This window comes from Streptopelia decaocto (assembly GCF_964273445.1).
Source record: "Streptopelia decaocto genome assembly, chromosome: 5".
Taxonomy (NCBI): domain Eukaryota; kingdom Metazoa; phylum Chordata; class Aves; order Columbiformes; family Columbidae; genus Streptopelia; species Streptopelia decaocto.
In genome coordinates this window covers 63,995,589-64,020,165 of record NC_138659.1, presented here as the reverse complement: position 1 = coordinate 64,020,165, position 24,577 = coordinate 63,995,589, and the positions used below count along the sequence as shown (strand labels likewise).

Below are 24,577 nucleotides of genomic sequence, written 5' to 3'. Positions count from 1 at the left end.
AGCTGGGTGACTCTGCAGGGAGAGGCAGCTCCTCCTGGAGCCATGAGCCAGCAGGTCCTGGGTGAGGAACCCCCCAGCAACAGTGGCTTGTGTTACTATGCCCAGAAGATGACGGCCTGTTTTGGACATTTAGGTAAAGAAATTCAAGATGTGCATGTGGATTTTTTTTTTTATCTCTGTTATGTGATGAAGTGTTTCCTCAAGTTCACAGTAAATAGCTGAGCGTTTTGTACATCACCCTGTGGTCTTGAGTAAGTAAATTGCGTGTGTCTAAAGGGAAAAAGCTGCACGTGTGAACTAATTTCACCACAAGGAGAAAGCTTTTTTTTCTTTTTTTGTTTGTGTGTGTGTGAATTTGAATGTTAGAATTATTTTTTTACTCTCTCTTTTGCTCTTTTAATTATTTTATTGGTTGGATAACTATACTTCTTGGTATAAATAGACATAATGCTTGCTCATTTTTCATTTCTGTGAAGAATGTTTTTAATTTTAATATATTTTTATTTTCCTCTCCTTACTCTCAACATCTTTGACAATTCACACATGGGAGAAGAAAATTATCCTGTTGCCTTGGATAGATGCGTGAAACATCAGTTGGGGCCATTTACCTGTGCAGTAAACCTGTTACTGTCTGACATGGCATCAGGGAAAAGGAACATTTGATTTTGTTTTACATTGTTTTCTGTGTCTGTATTTTGATTTTTCCTTGCACCTACATTTTGCTGAAGTAGCAGGACAGAGTTCAAGTTCTTTTTTTTTTTTTTTTTTGGTTGGCATTTTTGTTGCTTTCAATGCAAGAATAAAGTTGCAGTGAAATGTGTTTGCAGGCAGTTTAATTCTGATGGCAGAAGCAATTAAAGGCAGCATTAGTGCACTACACATTTCTGCCTTTTATTTAGCTGAAGGGCCAGTTTAATCCTGAGTGTTGTTCAGGAGGATAGAAAGATGTTTCTTCTTCTATGATTTTAGCCTTTGGTGTCTAATTTTTGCTTTTATTCAACACCTGCTATTCTGTTGTTCAATTTGCTTGTGGATTGCTTTCAAATTTTTTTTTGGTTCTTCTGTTCCAGTAACATTAGTACAGAAGCTTCTATTCCAGGCTGCATATGAAGCGTATATGTATTTTTCTCATCGGGATAGCCAATGAGTTTGGTAAATTCAGAAGGAATTGAGCAGGAAATGATCTTGAGATGGCTGAAAATATTGAGAAATAAAATATTTATAGAGTTGGTAAGGAGATAAAATATTTAAAGTAGCTAGTCTGCCTAATTCCTGTCTCATAGCCAGTCCCTTGTGGGAACGGTCAGTCTGGAAAGCGCCCATACCTCAAACTGTGCTCTCTGAAGCCTCCAGCCCCCAGCACTGAGTGCTTGGACTCGGTACGGCTCTGAGTTGGCACTCATCTGGAAATATTCTGCTACTTGGCAAATGCTGAGGAAATTTCCTCAACGCTGCTTCTGGGTTGGGCGCCTTGGATTCCTGAGAATGTGTTTCAAGAAGCATAAGGACAGGGTTGTGGCCTTGTGTTTTCTGCCTTTTTCTCATCTCTTCAGCAAGAACATTAGAAATCAATCTTTCCCACTTAATCGAGTGCTTGACTTAAGCGGCAGGAGATTGCCACTGTCTTTTTGATTCTGGCTATGGTGAAATGCTGATGCTTGGTAACTGCGTGTTGTACAGGGCTGTTTGTCCTTTACCTTGGACACCAGGATCTGACCCTCGGAGCCAAATGCTCCAAACAACCCTTTGTCTGGCTTGGGAGCTGTTGTGATGCTTTCTGGTCTTGTTTTGCTCACTTCTACTTCTTACCCTCTTTTATATTGCATATTAACACAATAGAGGCTGTCAAAGACATACTCCATACTTAAAAACCACAAAAAAATCATATTGCTTTGTGTTATAAGCTTCAGCTGGTATGTGGCCTTAGAGATTGTAGTTATCAGACAATAGCAGCAACAGTCAGGGTTGGAAAGGGGCATCATTAGAATGGTCTCTCCTATTTTTAATTAAGCAGGATGCTTCTCCAGTGGCATGTTAGGGTCACAAAATGCTTGTCTAAACAGAGCTGTTCCCATGGTCCCCCACTGATCCCACGTCTTGCTGGCGGGAGGAGTCTGGATTACGTTTTGCTGTTTGAAATAACATCAGACCCTTCTCCAGCGGTCACGGACTGGCTGCTGCCATAGTGGAGATGCTGTGGGGAAGGGGCACGGACCTCCGCTGCCCCCCAAGCTCAAGCTGGGATTGCAAATGTTGGAACAGTTAAACAAGTTACTGCACAGCTCACCTTTCTGCTTTCTGAGGATTCTGAGTTAGTGTCAGGGCAATGTGTACTTTTTACCTCGCCTACCTCCAAGGGTAAAGTCCACCTTGATGTGTTGGAGAGATGGGATGGTTGGCACTGCTGTCGTCAGATGTCAACATCCGTCACTGATTATCCAGCAACAAATAGATATTCCTATGCTAAGCTGAGAGATAGCTGTGTTAAGAGTGCAGCAGCCCTCTCCTATGAGTCATCCCTCTGCTTTAGGCACGGAATGGTGATCCACCTTCAGCTGAAGTGGCGGAAGCTTTAGGAGTTTGAGATGATCTGTCTTTTCCACCAACTGGCAGTAGTGTGCAGGTCAGTAGGTTGTGAAATCTGGGAGAGAGTGAAAAATTGCCACAAAGCTTCATTTCCTAGGGGGAACACTTGAAATACAGCCTTTGCTGTATTCCTGATCTGATAGAAGATACGCTAAGGCAGCACTCAAATTGCTGTTTTATTGAGCCACAGCTCTTTCTCAAATATACGTTAGCATCACCCCATTAAATTTAGTATGGTGGTGCTGATTTATTCCAGCCTTGACCCACTATGTCTGTGACTGGTTACAAACCCAGCACAATGGCTGTTGAAGGGGAACTGTGATTTCAGGCTTATTTTCAAGATAACATAGAAGTCTTGCTACTTGACAAATAAAAAGCAAAGGATCTTATAGGAGTCGTGTAGTACTAGATGATCAAAATCTTGATTTGTGAGATGATATTTTCTCTTTAAAATAGTAAATAAAGCAGTCTTCCCTTCCAAGCCTGCCTCCATCTATAGATAGTACTTGAAATCTGGGTTTCAAGGGAACAATTTAATGACAGTTTCTCTCTGTGCTCAGTAAGCCTGTTAGTGTTTTTTGCACCTTCTAATTTAGCAAAGGCGTAACTGGAAGCCGTGCAATTATTACAGCAGGTCATTTTGCAGCTGTAGCAAACTCCTCTGTGTTAAGGGGAACTGAAACCTGGGCCAGACACAGTCTGCACAGTTTGGGAGTTTGGCTGAACCTGAACTTTTCTCTGAGTGGGTCCTGGTCTGAGGTCCACCTGTAACTTTCTCTTGCAGATGATGCATGTGGTTTTCTTTTTTCTTTTTCTTTTTTTTTTCTTTTCTCTCTTTTGCTTTGGAATTTCCTGTGACTTTCCAGTGCCCCGTTGATCATTAACTCTGCCTTTACCCAGGGAGAAATATTCATTAGATGATTAGATTAGCAAGTCACTGGAATTGGATTAATGTAAATACTTCTTGTAAGTGAAGCAGGAAGTATCTGCGGTATCTGCAAAGCTTCTGCTGTCAGCTACACAGGAAAGCGGAGAGGAAGAGCACAAGCAAGCCAACCCTTAATAGTTAGGGGAAAGCTTAAGGGCTTTTGTTTGGAATAGGCAGTGAAAGCTGCAGAAGGAATTCTCCAAAGAAATCTGCTTATGAAGCAGTGCTACCAGCCCTCGTACATTCCTCAAAAAGAAGGACCAACACGTTCTACCTTTCCTGTAAGCTTTTTGCCGTAGCACATGCACGACCTGGCACGGAACAGGGGCACGGTAGATTATGTGCACAGATGTGCATTTGTAGCTTATCATGATGACTCTTCCATAATAAGATTTTTGACACAGCAAGGTTTTTTGATTTTAAACTAATCCTCTTATATACCTCAGTTACGTTCTTTCTCTTGTCCTGAATATTAATCTGATTTTCAGATACTCTTTATGGTTTTGCTTCTGATTTTTGCATTCCCAGGGATGAGTTGCAACTGATTACAATAGTTGTAGATGGCAGTCACCTGACCAAGCATACTGACATAATCTCTTGAAGATAATCACTAAAAATATATCTTCCTTAATCTCCTTTGCTGGATAAGAGAAAAAGAGAAGGATTGGTAAGGGCAGTGTGCCGTGAGTAGTAGACTGACTACAAGCACCACAAGTTGCTTTCTGAATAGAAATGCCGTCTTTCCCCATCTTAAACAGCTTTGGGAAGCTGTGTGGATCAAGTAAAACTGAAGAATTGGTGCTGGAAAAGGTGAAATTCCGAAATTCAGTCAAAAGGATGTCCATAATTGAGGATGGGGATATTGCAGAGGTCTTGTATCTCATTCCGAAGCAGAGCTTGCTGAAGCAACTGCCCTACTTGAATCCTGATGACTACTACTTATGTGAGCGGTTATTCGACACTCCTGAGGATCTGGGTAAGTGAGGACTGGCATCGCATCTTGGATTTTAGTTGGCGAATAGGCTAAATTACTGCACAGCCTGTTTTTTGCGTAGCGGCAATATACTTTATGACAGCAAGTGTATTCAGGTGTGGAGAAATATTTTATCACTGACAGGAGGGAAAGAAGAATAAAAAGCCAAATTGGAATCTCAGTAGTCAAAAGCTGTTTGGATATAGGTGCAGCTTTCTCTGTGTGGCTGTCCTGGGACAGAGGAGGCTTTAATGTGCAGAACTAGCCAAGCTAGAAAAATGCCTTTGAAAGCACAACATCTTGTAGTGGTGTGTTCCAGAGCTTCCTCTGGGTTTTATGGAACTATATTCCCTTTTGTTTGTTTTAAACCTATTGCCAAGTAGCTCCATTTGAAGCTTCCTCATTTTTGAATTGGAATAGGTGACTAAAAGTCTTTCTGTGTTCACCTTCATGTTGTCACTTGTGAGTTTTTTAGAATTCTGTTGTATCTTTTATCGAGGTACCTCGTGTTCCAAGATAAGCAGTCATAATTTATTTAGATGCATTTTGTGCAAGACCCAGTGCCTTTGATTATCCTTTTTACCTTTATTTTGTAAATTCTACTCTAACCCTTGAAAAATCGTGTAATAGAGCTGTATTCAGCATGTAGCATAATGTGGGTGTGTGTACAGAGACATAACAATATTCTCTGTTCCTCCCAGTAGTTCCTAAAATTCAGTTTGTGTTTTTCATCAATATTGAGCACTGGCTTATTCCTTCCTAGAGCTATCAGTGGTGGGAAGACTTAGATCTAGAATTCATCAGCTTAATTTATTTGTTACAATCCATTAAAAAAAAAAGTTTCCTGGAAACTCCGATCTATGAAATTGGCTGTAAATGTTAATATGAAGTTTTCAGATATATTTCAAAGGTATTGTCTTTTAGGTCTTACTATATGGACCTCAGTTTTGATAACCCAAACTAGTTATGTGCTGGAGTTTTGCCTGTACTTGGCAGATAAGAAAACTGCTACATACTTGTCACTCTGCTCTTCAAAATGTTAATACTGAGTGATTGAATACAGTAGACAAGTATTTTTAAAAGATCTGCTTTCAAGTTTGTCATTTTGTCAGTGTCAGATAACATCTTTTCCTCTGTGCAAACAGCTTTTTGCTAGTCAACTCTGTACCAAATGAACTTCACACTGCAAGGGTAATACTGGCCAAACCCCAGCTGCTGGTTTGGATAGTTACTGCTCCTGAGTGATCGGTTATTTTAAAACTACAATTTTAATTAAGGTGTTGCTAAAACATGGGGCAAATATGTAATATGGCTGTGAACCAGAAAATGCAGGTATCATTCTACTTTGCCACCCCCTGCCCGGTGTTTCACGTTGCTAATCTGGAGAAAACTTCTGCCATTTAGGCACTTCGATAAATCACAATTCAAGATAGAAAATTAATTGAATGAACAGTGATTAGCTATATGATCAATCCATGTAGGCCTCCAAAGAAATTCGTTGCCATTGTAGCCAGCTGGGAGCCACCTTTTCACACAGGTACGATTTTCTTTTAATTTGTATGGGACTTCAATGAATCTAGAAACCTGCAATTTTGCATTTCTTCACTCATTTGTAAGCGAACACAAAGCTAGTGGGACAGGCTCTGATTAGCGTTATGCTGCAATAGGTGATGCAAATAACCACTGGGGCTGTTTTTTCCTTTCATCCTACAGTTTGGGTGCTACTGTGCAATAGGATGGCTGTTGTGGTCCTGCTTTCCAGTGCTGTGAATAATGCTATCTGAAAGGCTGCAAGGTGTCTCAGCTTTACTTAAATTAAAACAATTGCAATCAGACTCTCACCTACTTAGAGCAAAAGTAGTGGAATGATACTGAAAATGACCTGGTTGTAAAAGCTGTATGTGACTTTAAGATGCAAAACGCATGAGTCTGTCTCTTAAGCCATGTGCCTGCTTGGGGATTATGGTGCCTCAAGTACTAGGAGATTTAGCAGTTTATATACTCTGCTGAAAGACAGTTTCCTGTCTGTATTTGGCTTTACAAACAGAGATTAGAAATTGTGCTGTTCAAGGCATTTGGAGAATCACTAAATGTTTTCCTTGCTGCTCATAAGTGGAGTCATAACCATCAGGAAGGGTTCATATTTTAGGTTTTTGGAAGGTCTTGAATTATCAACAAGTACAGAGCTATTTAGGATACAGGAAAGTGAGTCTTTTGGGTCTCCTCGATTTAACCTGCAACTTGCTTTTACTTAGCACTTGTGTTATAAAATTCCATCCTCTTCATTAGGAGATTGGTGGAGGTTAAATAGTGGTATGATACTGACAGTCAAAAGTACTCTAAAAATCGAAGAAAACTTTAAAAAGAGTTCAGAAGAGTCTTTGAATCACTGAAAGGACCCTCATTCTGCATTTCCCTGAGTTTGGCCAAGGACTGCTGCAAGGCGGTTTGCTGCAACCAAGTCTGGCTTAGCCTAGAAGGCCTGGGTCAGCACGTGGCTTTGATCCTCTGTAGGCCAGACTCGGATGCTAAGAATTCTGTGGAAAAATGTCTGATATTTAGAACGAGCAAGAGTTCAAAGTTGGTTGCAAAAAAGCAGTGGAAATTTAAAGAGCAGGTTGGCTTGGAACTGTGTGATGTTGCTTCTTGTATGAGATACTGTCATCTGTCACTCGTGCAGATGACACCTGGTACACCCCTCCAAACTGGTGACTCTGGATGTGGCAGCGGGATACACCTGAGGGAAAGGAGCTCTATACCGTATTACCTAACCGACCTCATGTGTGAGTTCAGTAACTATTTATGTAACAGTCTTAATTTAAAGCAGCGCTTGTGAGAATGGCTGCTTGTGTTGGATCAGTCAGATGTAAAGGAAGACAAAAAGAACCTGAGAGGATGAGAAAGGCATGGGGGGACTCCAGAGAGCATGAGAACAGCTCAGTGGTAAAACCAGGGAGCAGGCTGGACTGGTGCAGGAAAATATATGGAGAACTGGGAGCCTGTGAGAAATGGGGGTCTGGGGAAAAAAAGGCCTGATTTCTACATGTGTGTGTTTGGGGGGAAGTGTCCAGGATGTCAACATGGTGATTGGGGGGAAGACACAGAGGTGGGGTGTTCTTGAGAGGAATGGGCTTGACAGGTTTTAAACCAGACATCCAATTCTAAAATACTAGCTGCAGCGTAAGCATTTCTGTCTTTGCCTACCGTTTAACATCTAAGTTCCCACACATCAGCTGGCTGGTATCAGTGGGGTTTTCTTGTTGTGTTATGGCAAGAAAGCTGGAGCTCAGGAGATGAGCAAGTGAAGTTTTGTGCACCATTGTCATTTTATGGTCTTAGTACCCAGCCCAAAACCACCCTGAAGGCTGCAGTTTCTTTACCACCAGTCCGCATCATTACCTGGGCAGAAAGAAGGAAGGCGCAGGGGGGGGAAGAGTATATTGTAATCTTTGGTCTTACCTGCTAATGGTGTTCACAGTAGCTCTCCCCAGAATGTGTACTTAATGTGACCTACAGTCGTAGGATTTTAATGGTGCTGTGTGAACTTGTCAGGTGTCCAAAGCTCAGCAATCCTGAAAGTGGCAGGTGGTGATGTGACAGAGAAAAATCCAGGTTCTGTTGGCATTGTAGCAGGTGGTTCCCTTTAGATGCTGGGAGGTGCTGTACAGACTGCTCATGTACTTCAGATAAGGTAGTTTTTGATAGCTTTTCAAATGGATTCCTTCAAGTGAGCGCTCTCTCCTAGCCTCAGTCCTTATATAATTTTCTTTTTTTATGATGCTGACTTATATGATTATATGATTGAACAGGGAGCATGCTTTTAAAGTTTGTAGTAATCCAGGTTTGGGAGTATTATATGATTCTGAATTCAGACACTGTCCTGCAGAAGAATAGTCCTGACAAGTCAGCTAGATGATTTGAAATTGTGCAGTTGAATTCTGGTGAATAGCAGTGTGAAGTGTTTGACTTGTACAGGTGAGGAATGGAAAATAACTAACATGACTCCAGAAAAATACATGCAGGTTAATTATACTTCTCACACTGTAAATATAGATCGACTATATAACACTGCTGCAAAAAAGCCATTCTTTTTCTGGGTTGTGTCAGCTGGAGATATGAACAGCAAGGGAGAGAATTGTTCTGTTCCTGTTGCTGAAAAGGACTCTGCTTGATACTGTCTTTAGGTTTGGACATTGCATTTTGAGAAAGATACTGATAAACTGGAAGCAATCTAGTTAAAGGCAATGTGAATAGTATTAAGAAAAAAAAAAAAAAAAGACTTGTGAGAAAAGATGAATAGAATTAGGTTTGCTGAATCTAGGAGAGCGGAGATAAGTGAGGGATTTAGTCAGTCTTCAGACAAATGGGGAGTTGTCAAATGGAGATGTGTTCTGTATTGTCCTGAGAAGCATAGAAAGAGATTAGGTGCATTTGCAGCAGGGAAGATCCAGTTTGTATAATGGGAAGTCACTTTCTGGATACGGAGGCAGAGAAGCGGTGGAACAGTTTGCCTGAGGATGTTGTACAATCTTTTTGGAGGGTTTTAAGAATCTCACAAATGATCTAGGTGCTTGAGCCTACCCAGCTCATATGTGATTTTTTGAGTCTTCCAGACTCTTTTTCTGTGGTTACAGATCACTGTCAGCTAAGGACCTGGTTGAGTGCACTGACATTTGCTTATTTTTTTATTTTTGTCTTTAAGAAGTACATGGCCCTAGTGTCTTCAGATTTGGGGAAGCTGGATTTCTCTCTCCTTGAAGTCCCATTTTTTTGGGGACAGCCTTGCAGTGTTAAAGTAGAAGTTTCTAGGCATATTGTGCCTCATGGACCAAGCAAGTCATCGAACCTGGGTATCACCCTGGGAGCAGCCTCCCTCTCCACGGTGCTTTTCAGCACCTCTGGGAATTGCCGGCAAACACTGGGGTCCAGCATAAGGATCACGCATCCCTGACAAAGACCATCAAAGAGTGAGAAACCTCCCTTTTATGCTTGCTGCAATGTCTGGGTATTACACTGTTGTTAATAAGTTTGCAAACTTCCCACAGGTGAAAGTTCTCCCTCTCCCTCCTCCTCTCTCTCTTGCTGATACTGGAGAAATTGCTTTCTTCTCTGCCCTTTGCTGCAGTAACAGTGCTGATGTGGCTTTGATCCTGCAGTGATTGCATCCGTTGAAGTTGTAGTTGCTTATTTCATCAGCTTTACCAGGACAGGATAGTTTTTCTCTGCTCACCTATTGGATCTTAAACACAAGCAGATGTTTTTCCTTGTGTTACTGCAGGGTTCACAGAGTGGCTGCAGTGAACAAAGTTCACCTGGTGCAGTTGCTTCAGCTTCAGCATTCTAGGGACAAATAGACTTGTGAAAAATACTGAGTAGTAGGTTTGTGTTTGAGTAAGAAATACAGCTGAAACAGCTTCTCTGTGTTAGGCCATAAAAATCATTGCTTCTGTAAATATGCACAGTTTTATATATATATATGTATTTAGAAGAAAAAGTGATCAATTAGGACCAGTTCTTCATCCTCTGGCCATTTGCAATATCTCCACTCCAACTTAATCACTGTCACATTTTACGTCAAGTATTTGAACATTCAGTGTCTTAACCCTTGGCTTCCTGTTTTGGGTTTAATTTGCTGTGGGATAAATTGCTGCTGGTGTTCAAGATCAATCCAAGCTAATTTGCTTAGTAGTACATCAGTGGTTTAGCACTAATCTGCATTAACATAGCACGATTTAGAGCAACTGCATTTACCTCTGTAGGTCTCGCTGTTCCCTCTCCACCAAAATTCTTTGTTATCTATTATCCAATAAACAAGAACAAAACTGCAGTTCCTACTGTTATTAGATGCTAGAGCTAAATCAGCTTTAAGTAGAAAGAAATAATGAGAGTTTTGTGGTTTGCTTCCTCTGTGGCTATATACGTAGGCAACAGCAGCAGTGAGAAGATGGTTAAGGGGAGCTGAAGCAAAGATGTCCCTTGGTCTGTGACTCAGTAGCACTGAGGGCAGCTCGGACTGGAAAGACCCGCTGTATTGTGGCTACACATCCCCTGCCGTTGTTTACAGGGAGTCCTGCTTTTGTTCTGTATCTGATTGAAACTTCCTCCCTGTGTCTGTTATTTGCAGTTGTATAACTTTGGTATTTTAATTAAACAACCCGGAGAGAAAAGCGGTCCCCTTCCTGGGCAGGGCTGAAGCAGGACGGTAGATGTGGCTTTACCCTCCTCTGCTTCAGATGGCAAGAGCGGCCTCTCTTCTGCCAGAACACGGACATCCCAGGTGACCACAGCCTCTTGCGGACAGGAAAGATACAGGTGAATCTGGAATGGAAGCTGCTTTCAAGCTGAAGAAGTTCTAGCCTTTCTACTAGTGGTAAAATACTGGTGCCACTGGAATGGGGAAAAGAGAAATGTGTATTGCTATTTCTTCTCCTCTGAAAGCCGTTCTCTGGGCCTGCTCTGCTTATCCTAAAGGTGAAATAGCAGGAACACTTCAGAGCAGAGAGAAGGGCATAGGAAATGGCCACCCTCACTCACTGCAGCTTTGACTTTGGAGCATGGAGGGAGTAGAAGAGAAGGAGCTTGGTATACATCCTCTTCCCTTGCTTCATCCACTCCCATATGTCCCTCATGTAGAATCACAGAATGAATCAGAAGGGTTTGGGTTGGAAGGGACCTTAAAGATCATCTAGTTCCAATCCCCCCGCCATGGGCAGGGACACCTTCCACTAGACCAGGTTGCTCAAAGCCCCGTCCAGCCTGGTCTTGGACACTGCCAGGGATGGGGCATCCGCAGCTTCTCTGGGCAGCCTGTTCCAGGGCCTCACCACCCTAATGGGGAAGAATTTCTTCCTTATATCTCATCTAAATCTACCCTCTTTCAGCTTAAAGCCATTACCCCTTGTCGTATCACTACATGCCCTTGTAAAAAGTCCCTCTCCAGCTTTCTTGTAGGTCCCTTTGGGTACTGGAAGGCTGCTATGTACTGTTTGATGAGAGGATGAATGATGTTATAATTGCTGTTGGCTCCTTTTCTTCCTTCATGCCTGAGAGATGGGGATATCACTAAGTAGACTTTTGTATACAGGGACCTTAGAGGTACCTTTTAGTTTGAGAGACTGGCAGATGTTTGGTAGACCTCTGAGGGCTTTTTGTGAGTAAAATGGAAATAGCTGAGGGGAGCAGAAGGGAAGAAAGGGAAGCAGGAATGCTCTTCACCCAGGTGAAGCTGAGAGAGAAAGACAAAAACATTGGAATGGGAGTTTGTGAGCAGTTTTTGCATAATCTTGCTTTTGATTTTTTCAGTTTTCAGTTATTTTCCTGTAAGGAGCAGGTCTTTATGGTGGGATGCAGAAACATTATGGCACCAGGGAATGTTTATCACTGTTCTGTTACCCTGTGAATTAGACAGTGGAGCTGTCAGTGCAGTTTCCATGTAAATCATAGCATCATTAAACTGTAAAATGCAAAAATACAAACCCAACTAGCTTATCAGTATACGCAGATACTTGGAGGATTAAGTATTGTTTATTTTTTAAGTTTGCAAACTCTCCTTTAAAATATGTGACCCTTTTCTTTGAAGCAGAGGCAATAAGGCATCTGGTTTGGTGTAACTAACTGTGACCAAACCCTCTTATGGAGCAGCAGCAAAATAATTTCTGTAGTTACCTTTCAAAAAATCTGGTTGGTGGAGATGTACGAATCGGTTTACCTACTCTGTTTGGAATATCAATTTGCTGTGTGTCAGCTTAATAATTTTATGATGACCCTACTATTGAAACAGCAACAAGTAATTTAAAAGACAGCTTCAAAGATAGACGTTTCTGCATACTGAAGCAAGTGACCTCCCCAGCCAGCAGGTAAAATCAAAGAGCCACTAGTAGGAAAGCTTCAGAAGCTGATGTGAGGTGATATAAAGTCTATTTGTTGTAAACGCTTGTTGGAATATATTATTACACTACGTAGCCAAGTTGTATCCACTTCGAAAGCATATTTTTATCTTTCAGGTCCTTTTTGGTTCATTTGGTAGGGCAGTGGGCTGGGAAATAGCTGTTGGGAGTGAAATACATTTGCAATACAGTTTTAGGTGCCTTTTAAAAAAACTTTTTTTGGATTTCTATGTGTAGTTTAATATGGAATAAAAAGAGAATATGTCACTTGGCACAGTGAAAATTGGTTAGTCCAGTTTAAATGTGAGGGTGGTATATATCCAGTGCCCACGTGATGGGTTGCCTCATCTTAGGGGACCAGGAATTTTCGTTGTCACCTGCTTTGCTGCGGGTTGTGTTGCCGAGGCACACGCTGAAGGTTAATGCCTAATGAGCTGATCTGTCACGTCTCTCGAGGCTGCGAGACAAAGAACTTGTTTATTTGCTCTGCAAATTAACTGATTGGCAGGAAGCTGCTTCAGTCTGGTATTTCATGGACCTCTCATAGAGAAGCTCTTTAGACTGGGGAGTCTGCTGCATTCCTGCTGGTTTCACTGAGGCAAGAACTCCCAAGACAGGCTGTGCGGGTTATTCTGCAGCGTTAATCCAATTCTGAGGTGGATTATCAATATCAAATCTCCTTAATTTTAGGCATGCACAGTAAAGCGTGACACTTGCACATATGCTTTCCTGTTGGAGATTCCCACCTTCCTGCAAGTTATTTGCAGTTTTTAGCAGTAATTGTGCTTATGGTCAGTAATAGCTGCTGACAGTATTCTCTGCCTAAACCTTGCAAAACCTGCAAGACCTGGGCACAGCAAGTGAGAAACGGAGCAGTTTGCTGCTTTTTTGTTACATGCAGTGGAACAGCCCCTATCCTAAGCCAGAATAAAAGTCCTGTCTGGCCTTGTAGCCTGTGGCCTATGGTAGGTACCTAGGGAAGAATGCAAGTATGTGTCAAGTAAACAGCGATCCCTGTTTTGCAATAAACAGCACATAACCGTATCTTACTTTCTTCATGCTACTCATGGTTTTTGAAATCTTGCACTACGTGTCTCCCTCCAGGTCTAGTCTCAACACAGAAGTATCCTTATCCATTTAGTATCTCCTTCTAGACAAGTAACTTCTGATCATACTTGTCACCTTTCTATAACTTCCATACTTCTGTTACATCCTTGGTACTGTTGTAAACTTTGGCAAGTTGCTTTTATCAGCAATAGTACTAGTTGTAATCATGATTTGGCTAGATGATTTTACTTTATAGCAGGTGAACAGGGATGATTTTATACAGTAGTTTAAAAAAGTACTGAGTTTTAACCCACTGTCACTACAGCATATTGCTGTACTGTATCTTGGTTTGGCATCACCTATGTGTGCATAGTGTAAAAGTTCACACAGGTGTTAAGAAAACTTGATCTCCTTTCTAAGAATTAGCAATAGCATAAGAACTTTGGAAGCCAGTTGTTGTATCAATAGTATCAGTGTGTGTTCAGGGGTAAAGGTACAAACCTACAGTAAGAAGATGACCCGTCACTGAGCTTTGTATATTTTGGGGACCACTGCAAAGGCATATAATGTAACCAACTTTTCTCATCTGTTTCTAAAGATGATCTGGAGGCTTCAGGTGTTTTTTACATAAATGTGTGTTATAGACTTCTTAATGTTTGGAGCAAAGCCACCTATCCTTGTTTCCTTATTTTGTTTTGCAATAAATTACACATTACTCTTACTGGTTTATCTGTATTTTGCAGACCATTACTGTTACACAGAATAGCAGGCTACTAAGAAAATTTTGCTTGTGAGAACCTCAAAAAATGAAATTTTAAGAAATCCAGACCTCTTAATACATCAAAACCCAATAGATGTTTTATTCCTGAGAAGTCTAATTTAAATGGCTCTATTAAAAAAAATACTAATATCAGAATGAATGCATTATGTATTTTGCTGAATCAGCTGATGTATTTGGTAAATTTTAATTTTATTTACTCTTAAAGAACAATGATACAGGACTGTAGACACCATTATTACAGACTGTCTTCAAACCAGCATGACATAGTCTGCAAAGAAAAACCCAGCATAGCAGAAAAGTTGTGGGTAGGATCTAAGCATCAGGCATTATTTGCTTGAGGATCAGTCTTATCTGTAAGGTAATGCGATTATCCCAAGACATAGGGTTTCAGGACCATAGCATGTCTTAAGAAAGAAGGATATTATTGCTCTCTGGTGGGTGTGTGGACCCTCCTCTAGACTGTTTAAGACTTGTGACGGGGCAGCACAGAGGGTCTGAGGTGAGATCGGGCTGCGGGGTCGTCGTTGCTCCTTCATGTTCTGCTGGTTCCACACAGGGCAGTGTGGTGAGGAGATGGGCTTGAGGAGAGGTTGGCAGCCTAAAGTCCATTGCACAAGCTGCAGTATGAAGCCATTACAGAGCAAAAACTGTGTGGAGGGTATGGAAAGGCTATAGGATGAAATAACTGCCATAAAGGAGCTTCCCCTGCCGCTTGCCTGCAGGTTGGGAAGACGAGCAGAGTTACTGCGCGCACTGTAAGAGCCTGGAGAGGCACAGGAGCAGCACATGCAAGAACAGCCTGACTCAACACCTCATGTCTGTCTACAGGAGCAAACACCCAGCTCTTCACACCTCCTGTGGGGGACAGTTTTGTGAAGTACAGGCTGAATTCTGCTCAGCAGTGTGTCTGGGTGAATCTGAATCTCCACCAATGTTACCAGCTTTGCCTGAGTCGGTTCCCTGCCTGCTACAGTCCTTGAGCAGCACCACTGCTTGAGCTGTCCTCCAAAGATGGACAATCTGCCAGTTGTCCTAATGTCTGAGGGAGAGATGTCAGAGGAATAGCTTGCTGGAGCAGGGTATGTTCAAGGGGAACAGAAGCCAGGAAATACTTAATTGTACAGCTTTTGAGGATGCTAAAACTGGAAACTGTTGTGTCTCCATCAGGGCACTGGGACCACCGCTGGGTCACAGGTCTTTTGCAAGAAATCTCATGTTGGCATTATTGGTTTGACTCTGAGCAGGCACAGTTGAGTCAGGGTAACAATTAGAGTGGGTCACCTTGTCTTTAAGGGCATGAGAGAATGGTGTTTCCTTCCTTGAGAAGGGAGTATTTTGCAAAATGCCATAATCAAGACGTTATAGAAGCGATGGCTCTCAGTTGACCTGGGTTGTACGGTGGTTAAGCTGTGGAAGCCTCTAGCAGGATTTCTTGTCAAAACTGTTTGTGCCAGGCTGTTTGCCAGAGGCAAGGACATTAAACAGAGGGTATTTTTCTGGATATTATTTAATAGAACAACTTCTCCCCTTTTCTGCTTGCTAGCAGACTGTTCCCCTCATTGTTTGATGAAAAAGAGATATTTGTCAGTTTTGAAGAAACTGTATAAAAACTGTGCACTGATACTTCTAAGCCATGATCTCATCTATGAAGAATGAGTACAAGATAAAAATATGAAAGCCAGCTTTTAAAATGAGAATAACAAATCTTAAATCATGGCTAAACTGCTTAGTATCTTACATGTGCTTTTCAACATTATCAAGGTACAAGAAAAAGCAAAACAAACTGGTTTAACTCTTTCTCAGTATGGCTCTCATGCCTTTTGCTGAATGCACAGGGTATTTTTCACCAGAAAATAACAGCAACATAAGCATGTTTTTTACCTATCGTATACTCATGGTGACTCTTCCATCTATACTCCGTTCAAGGGAGACTCTAATTTATACAATGCAAAAGGTTAGTTAAAGAAAAAAGTTTATTTTGCTTTCCTTTGAAATATGCACCTCGAAATAACAATAAATACTAGGGGTTTGTTTCTAAAATTGCTATCTCTTTTTCATCTCCAGTTTAGGATATCTGAGTAGATTCTGAACTGTATGGCAGGATAAATTTTAGTCTTAAGGCTTAAAACAATGAGATAAAAATCAAAAATCCTGGTGTAAAAAGATTTTATTTCCAATACCAATGTCTGCTCTTTATATCTCTACTCAGGAGTAAATTAAATTTGACTCTTAAATCTCCAGTATAATTTCTTGCAGTCTGTATTTTTAAATAATTTTTGTGCACAATCTGTAGTCCAACATTGTGGTTTTCTGTGGCTGAACAACGTGAGGAAAGGCTTCTGCTCAGGGTGAGATGAGATAGAGCAGCGCTAATCTCTAGCACATGTGAAAAATGGAGGTAATGAACTCAGAGAACACCAAGTCCAGATACCGGCGGGCGGCTTCTGTGTCAGCAGCTGCCGGCACAAAGACTGGATGATAATCATTGCGAGTGTTCTGAGGGTGTCTGCGGATCCCAGGAAGGGGTTAACAGTGCCCATAGACCCTGCTCCGCACATCAGATCAAATATTTATGAATGAAGGTCTGATGTGCCCCTTTCAGGGGGCTGTCCCCTGACTGTTTACAAAATACGGGTTGAAAAAGAACACAGCCAGGTTGAGTTACAACCTGACATCTCGAATGTGTCAGAAATGTGACATAATGGATTGTGCCCCAGCGTTGGTGGGGTTCAGCCCGGCTCCCCGCTGGAGCCTCCAGTGTTATTAATAGTAACACAGTGAGTCATAGAAGCAGGAATGTCAGACTGCCTGGGCTGTGCTTCTCCTACACGTTAGACTGCTAACAATAGAAAGCCAGCCTAGATTTGTTAGAATAGAATAACTATTTTTTTCCATGCATGTGCCTGAATCTCTGCCTCTCTCTCTTAGTTATTTATTTATCAAAGAACGGCACTGAATAACAGAGATCTTTTGGGTGAGGCAGATTGGCTTGTTTAATTTCTTTCTGTTGTTCTGGGTGGCATTTATACAAAACATTTGGAATTTATTGACTGCAAATATTTTTAACACTGTGTCTGTGCTCTGTTTTTTTTTCCAGCAGGTATCAGCCATCTGCTGCTCTGTCTGGCTGATGCCTACAGCTTGTTTCTTTACATTAATTTCTCTCTCCCTACATATAGTAGCATTAAGAAGGAATTCCATTGTGGAGGTGTGAGCTTCAGTTAAAGTCCAGCTCTCGAGTCTGGGCTGAACATAGCCCATGCTTTAGGACATAGTATAAATGTAATTGCACCTCCATTGTGTAACCTAAAGCACATTTGCACTGGGTTTGGCTCAAGCTGAAGCTGTAGCCCAATGAATCTGCCTATAATCTATCCCGGAATATCTTCACATTTGACGTTGTTCTCTATTACTGAGGTCACTGTGATCTTTGGCAAGTCAATTCGTGTTCCTTTGTAATTTTCTCTGCCTCTAAGCCACCAATACTAAAATTTACTCTCCAAGCAAAATTATGATGGGGTAGGTTTGTATTGGTGAAGTCACTGTTAGCTACCTAAAATGAGGAATGAAGTAAGTTATAAATAAGGAAAAAGTGGCTAATAATAGTAGTGACAGAGGTTCCCCAAAATCTTGATACTGGCAGTATTTATGTATTAAAAATTGTACACATTAAGTGTTTTTTAATGGGCATTCAGGGTTTTGATTAATCATATCTCCGAGCTCTTCTTCATAACTTTGAATAAAACTATGCTTAGAAAAGCTTTGTTTCTCACCTCTGACCTGTATCATCTAGTAGAAAACAGAAATATTCTGAAGCTTACTCGATGATGAGACTCGACAGTATTGTGAAGGGCTGTTTGCTTTGTTGTTTAACATCAGTTTACTGACCAGTCCTTTCTCAGGTAGAGTTTAGTGCCTGGAAAACCATGACTTGGAAGGTCAGTGGTGCTTTGCCTTGTTGGGGGGTGAAATTCCCCTGTGAGTGCTGCCATTTCAGTGCACAAACTCTCCTCTCAGTTCAGTGAGTACTTATGGCAGTGAGTACGTATGGCCGTCATCTCAAGAGGAATAGTGCAAGAGGAGTTGTAGTTTACAATTATTTGGTGTTTCAGAATGTAGTGCTTATCTTGACTCATAGCAAAAATCTCATCTCTGGTACTTAGTCCCTGGCTCTGCTTCTAAACCCGGGTGCTCACCGAGTGGTGACAGTTCTCATTTCGATCATCTTTATTGTTACTTCAAGGCAGTGAGTAGAGTCAGTATTCTCAGTTTGTGCAGATTCTGTGTTACTCTCTTCTGTGCTGTGGTCAGAAGGCATTGAGAGACTATTAGCATGTTTTGTGCTCTAGTAATGGGCATTTGGTAACAGCTCTAAAGTAAAACCAGGAGCGGATAAGCAGTGCTCACTATAGAAAAGTCACCGTGCCCAGCCTGCCTCAGCACTTGTTCATCTTGGGTTTCCCCTCTTGATCCTGGCTCAGCTTGAGTAAATAGAATAATAGGAAGCTCATAGATAGCACTTTATGTTTCTGTGTGTGTTTGAACAGCTCTCGTGTTCTCTCTCGCATCTCCTCACTTGCGGATTTTCGCAGATTGCCTTGCCAGCCCCGCTCGGGAGGGCAGAGGAATGCAAGGTGGTGTCAGGGGCTGGGAACTGGGACGGTGGAATTCGGCGGTTGTTCCGCGGCAGCAGCTGGGGCTGGTTGTTCAGCACAAGGGGCAGAGTCCACAGGCAGGGCAGGAGCTGCCATTAGACCACAGGGGAAGAAGGTGAGAGGCACGAGAAGGAAAGACAGTGACAAGCTGAGCAGATCTTGTGGGAAATCTGACCGAGGAATATAATTATCTGGAATAAGCTGCCTCTTTTTTATTTTTATTTGTATTATTTTAAATCCATCTCAGCTACACACTGCTGGAAAAGAGACTGTGTTTAAATTACTTCAGCTAATTCTTGCTGCTTCCACTACGAAGAAAATTTGTTTGCCATGGTGAAAGAAAAAGGTAATTATGTTTATTGATAGACTGGAGTAGAAACAACATAACGTGCCAGCCATAATCACCTGAGGTTTAAACCTTCACATTTAAAATGAATCATGCTTTGATTGACACTTGCTGTTTTGCTTTCTGTAAAAGTGATGTGCCAAAACCTGCAGTGGATTGCACTGATTATCTTTGTACCTGTTTTAATAAGGGTAGAATCTGGAACACACCTAATTTAGAGTGTTTGCACAGCTGGGATCCTTCTATGTGTACGTGTAATTTTTTTTCATGTCATTTAACCCAGCTTTGCTGTTGACTGTTTTTCACCTCTGTTTGCTGCAGTTCAAAGAGCTTTGGCCACCAAAGCAGTTAGCTTAAAATTTTAAAGACAAACATTGCTATATTTAGTAAGGCTGAATTGAGAGGGTGTTATTTTACCTTTTAATGAAAAAATGGATTATGTGAGATTTTGCATACTGTTTGAATTTTGCAGCTGTAAATTAGAGATCGGTTTCAGTTCCCTATAAATAATGTTTTAAGCCTCCTACTGAAGCATTTACTAGTCAAAGAATTTAGAAATGGTCGTGGGGTCTTTCCCTGCAGTATTAGTGGTCTGCGTGATTTATTGCATTGTGAAGATGTGAATTATGTTCTGAATTGTATTTGAGTAGTGGATTGGATGTGATTTTGGAGCATGATGTTATCACAGACTTAATCTCTTTCTGTGAAGAGGAGGATCTGTGTTCTTCTGAGGACTCTGTAGAAGATAACGTGGGATAAATTCAAACTAGGGAAGAAACAGATGTAAAAAGTCGTGATGTGGAGCAAGAGTGAGCGGTTTTTCAACTCTAAACACCCACATTAAGGTTCTTTTTAATGCTGTGAATGAAATAAATGGAGTGAATTTAGCTTCATAGATGTTTAAATGGAAGAGAGCAGGACAAATGAATGCCTCGTTAGCCTGTCGTAGTATGTCAGATGTATCAAGAGAGTTATAGTCATAACCATTATACAGCCTACCCATATTTTTTCTTGATGAAAAGCAGTGGCCTAGCATAAATAGTATTGACTACATAGCAGATTTGAGATCTATTGCTTCAGATTTACAGGATCATTTTTATTATGTCAGTTGTGAACTGTTGACCTGCTACCAGGATCAGAAAGCCATGTGAGAGATGATTTAAGTGGCAGTTTCACCCCAAATCCTTGAAACCGCAGGTTTCAGAATAATTTGAATCAACTATGCCACTCCTCATAAAAGTGTAGTATCATTCAACTTAGCATAATTGTTGCCTATTTTCTAAGATACGCTTTTAAATTAGGCTGCTGATTTACTTGGACTGTACATAAAATGTGTCACCTTTTTAGCTGTGTGTTCAGTTTTGATCCTTTGGTGTGTCCGTGCTCCCTGCCCAGCTGATGCTCAGTTTGCTGGGTGCCCTGTGTGACATGGGGCTCTACCTCAGCAGTACTCTGTAAGTACCATTTCAGCATCCTACACCATGAAAGGTGTCATATACCTGCAATAAAATTAAAACAAACCTGTTGTTTCTATAAAAAACACATGGGAGAAAACCTCCTATAATACTGGGGAAAAATTGACAATAAATGGTTGAAAAAGTGCAAAAGACCTGTGTTCAAATTGCTTCCTTTCCCCCTTCCCACAAAGTTTAATACATTATTTACAATGATTACTAATATTGATGCTGAATATAACTTTTTCCCCTGTTCACACAGATAATAGACTAAAATAACTAAATGCTGTCTTTAATTTTGTGGTACAGTTACTGATATTTTGTACCTCATGGCTGCAGAGTTATCTCTTTAGTATTTTTCTGCCTTATTACTTTCAAATAATATCTCCAGATATTTTTTTTTATTTATTTTGTTTCTTCCTTGCCTTTTTTTGTCCTTTTTATTTATTTTTCCCCCTCTGCTTTAGTCAGAAGGTCGGGAGTTATTGCTGCTTTAGCTGCCCCAAACACGGCTCTCTGCAGTGATGCTCTTGCGAAGTGCAGCAGGTTCCCTCCCCCTCAGCCGGGGCTTCAATTGCTGTTTGAACAAGCTGCAGATGCGTTCAGGCCGGTCTCGGTTCATAAACATGTTAACTGGGCACTAGAGGGGCTGGTTTCAGCTAGAAAAATACAATTCCAATTCACTGAAGTGCGAAATGGTTAGTAACAGTTTTTAGCAAATTAGCATGCTTCATTATGCTCATATTGTTGGAAGATTTCGGTGTCTGCCTGGTTGGTTCATACACAAAAAAAATCCTGAGGCCAGGGTGTTTTCTGCTGACACCAAACGGCGCTTCCTAAATTATGTCTGACTGATATCACATTTTCATGTCTCTGACCGTGTACTTATCTATTCCCAATTATGAGCCCGTATTATCTTGTTCCTCAGCTATGTTATTGCCACTGCGTTGCATCCAAGGGCAACTTTCTCTCTTTATATCCTTAAACAGAAAGAAAGTTTAGATGTGCACGTGCATGTCTCATTAGTCTCTTCTGCAATTTAAAACCCATATTGAATAATCGATGCTATTAGTGCTTTGCTGTTGAGGTCCGTGTATGAATTGTGAGCCTGGTAGCCATGTTGCTGGGTGATAAGTGTTGTATCTTCTTTTTTACCTCCGCTAGTTCACGTAAGCTGAGGATTTAGCCCTGATTCTTGATTCCTTGACCAGTTGATAAAAAGGTGGTCCAGCATTCACCTGCTAATCTGTGAAAACATACTAGGAGTCAGCTTTGAACCTGATGAGATCTTGGGTTGGGTCATGCCTGGCCAAACCTGTGGATTGGTATCTCTTCGTGCCAAACTTCTCCATGCTCAGAAGGATAAGAGAAGAGGAAGGGTTGAATTTATTTTGGATTAAGGAAGCAGGTACAGAGGCTTTATGATTTCCATTCTTCACACACTGATTCTGTTGGAGGGTACGTGCTGGCACCTACCGAGTACCAAGGTGCAGTAAACTAGATGGTGTTTCCCTGTTCTCACTGTCTCTGGGTGTTCAGTTGGTGCTGGTTTTCCTAGTAAGCAACACAGAAAATGAAGTTTACCAAAAAGTTAACAGCATTTCCTGTATATTTTGACCTATGGTCTAGTTCAGTCTTGCGGAGCAATTTAGTTCTCTGCTGGTTTTATTTCATGCTTTCAGTAGAGCAAGATACTGATACCCTGTAAGGTTATGACCAAGAGGGCTGGTTTTGCGCTTGTAGTAGCTCCAGTCTTGTCTGCTCTTCCATTCGTGTATCCCGAGAGCTGTGAGTCTCCAAAGCAGCTTTTAGTCTAACTTTTCCTTTTGTTGTAAATGGAACTGCTTTAGATGGGGTTATTCCCCAAAAGCATGCAAATGTTACCTGTGTGTTAATTTGAAGGTGTTCTTGATCTGGAACACTGTCTGTCCAGTGCTCTATTTGCAGTCTCAACATTTATTCCCAATGTGAATCAAGAAAATGTTGAATAATGGACTTTGAGCCCTGACGCTGTCTCAGTGTCATGGTTGTTAATGAAACGTAGTCTTGATCTGAACTCATGACTTTGGAACTTTTAACCCTGAGTGACCTGGGAAAGTCTCCAAGTTTGTTGCTTTTGGAGCACATGACAAGATTACGCAATGCACGTTGACAGGGGCAGGACTGGGGTGTTCTATTTTCTTTTTGCTTCAGTTTACCTAGCTTTAAATTTAGTTCTGCTTGACGGTTTGCTTTTGGGGCTGGACATTTAGGGTTTTGTTTTGTTTAAGTCAATGTGCTAACTTGTACAAGCAACAGAAAAGGCATTTTATAAATATGCAGAGTAGTAGATGTTAAAACATACTCCTGTAGTTGAAGTACTAAACTACAGAACAGTTCTGTGTTAGAGACTTGTAAGGTGACCTTGGGGAAGTAATTTGATCTCTCCTTGTGTTAATCTGTAAAATGAGGATAAGAACATTCCTTTTGTCTGCCTTGATTATTTGAATCAAGTCTTTGAAGCAGAGAGTTCCTTTTACTTTGTTTCACAGCTATGACAAGGAAATCTTAGTCTTGGGATTTAACTGCTTCCATTTCTAAAACAACCCCAACAAAATCCAGTGGTATGTGAATATCTTCTCAATTATCTTATTACTTTTTAAAGACAAAACAACTTGAAAGGAATTACATTTATACTGGAAAATTTGTGGTGTTGCTTGCTCTGTACTTTCTCTTTCTAAATGCATTTTTAATATTAGGTTTCAAGTTGTGGTTCTGGTGTGCAGTATTCATACTGAGAGAAACAAAAATAACCCAAGAGATGCCCGCTCAGGCACTGCGTGTTCGGTAGAGGTTTTATGTTTTTGTGTGTTGTTTTTTTTTTAAATAGGACTTAGTTCACATGAGGGTACGAATATTCATATCCGAAGAGCTGGGCAAGCACAGCGTGCAGTCCTGCCGTGCCTGAAGGCTTCTCTGTTTCCCTGTAGTGAAATTCCATACATTCCTTGCATCCCAGCTTCATGTAGGAGCCAGCTCTCTGAAGTTACGATGGCAGCTACTTTATAGTGAGAAATGGGAGAACTTCTGCTGTTGATCTCACTGGAGAGGAGGGCTTAGTGGTTTTTGTCATTGAATTTGAGGCCACAGAGTTCATGGGTTCAGCCATGGGCAGAGGCAGTTAAACAGTGAGTGGTGAGGGCCAAAAACCAGGTTTGAGTAGGGGAGGCTCAATCAATGTAATTTATTGGCAATGAACAAACTTTTAATTTCTGATTTGGGTGTTGAAAATAAAAGCAAGCAAACACACAGAGAAACATGTGCTTCTTCCCTTAGCCCTGCTTTGGTGTCTCTCCTGCACTGGCATTATCTCCTGTGTTTCCTCCGTTTTTCCGCATCCTTGCGGCTCTGGCATCTCTCCTCTGTCTCCTGCCGAGTGTCTGTCCCTTCAAATATTTACTGCCCTTTTTAATGTACGTGTTTTTGCAGAGGTGCTATGTGCTCCTCTGGTTCTGTTTTGATGTGCAACGGGTCCATTTTGTCCATTGCTGAGATGGCTGGAAGCAGCTGTGACCAGCACAGTGTGGTCCGTGACCACTTCCCACACCAGTCACCACTGCAGCACCCTCACTGCCCAACCCTGCTGGTTACAGAATCATTGAATTTTATGTTGAATACAAGTGAGTGCACTGCGAACTATATGGTTCGTTTTCTTGGAGGAGAATCTGAAAGGCAAGGCTTTTAAAGATAGAGTCTTGGCATAGTGAAATTGTGCATGTTTAAAAGATAGGGCAAAGAGAGATTTTTTTTTCCAGAGGGGAGTTAGGAAGATTGGTAGGAAAGTACTTGCAAGTTAGGGTGATAATTTGGCCTGCTACTGTAGGAAAGTCGATTCTTTTTGTGGAAAAATTAATGCGTACCGGGGGAAAAGACGACCAAGTT

General features: G+C 41.3%; 1 protein-coding gene across 24 annotated transcripts in view; it reads left to right on the top strand.

Annotated features, from left to right (window-relative positions):
* Positions 1-24,577, top strand: part of ABLIM1 (actin binding LIM protein 1) — a gene marked incomplete at its 5' end in the record, with an annotated part of 210,397 nt that overhangs the window by 67,299 nt on the left and 118,521 nt on the right. For 14 of the 24 annotated variants that reach the window (XM_082052509.1, XM_082052500.1, XM_082052499.1 and 11 more), the window contains one exon: positions 4,247-4,490. The exons of 8 other annotated variants lie outside the window; for them this stretch is intronic. In XM_082052509.1, the coding sequence (XP_081908635.1) occupies positions 4,247-4,490 (244 nt within the window). Of the gene's footprint in view, positions 1-4,246; positions 4,491-18,907; positions 19,203-24,577 lie in introns of those variants that run through there. 2 more of the 24 variants (XM_082052516.1, XM_082052501.1) reach the window with 2 other exon arrangements.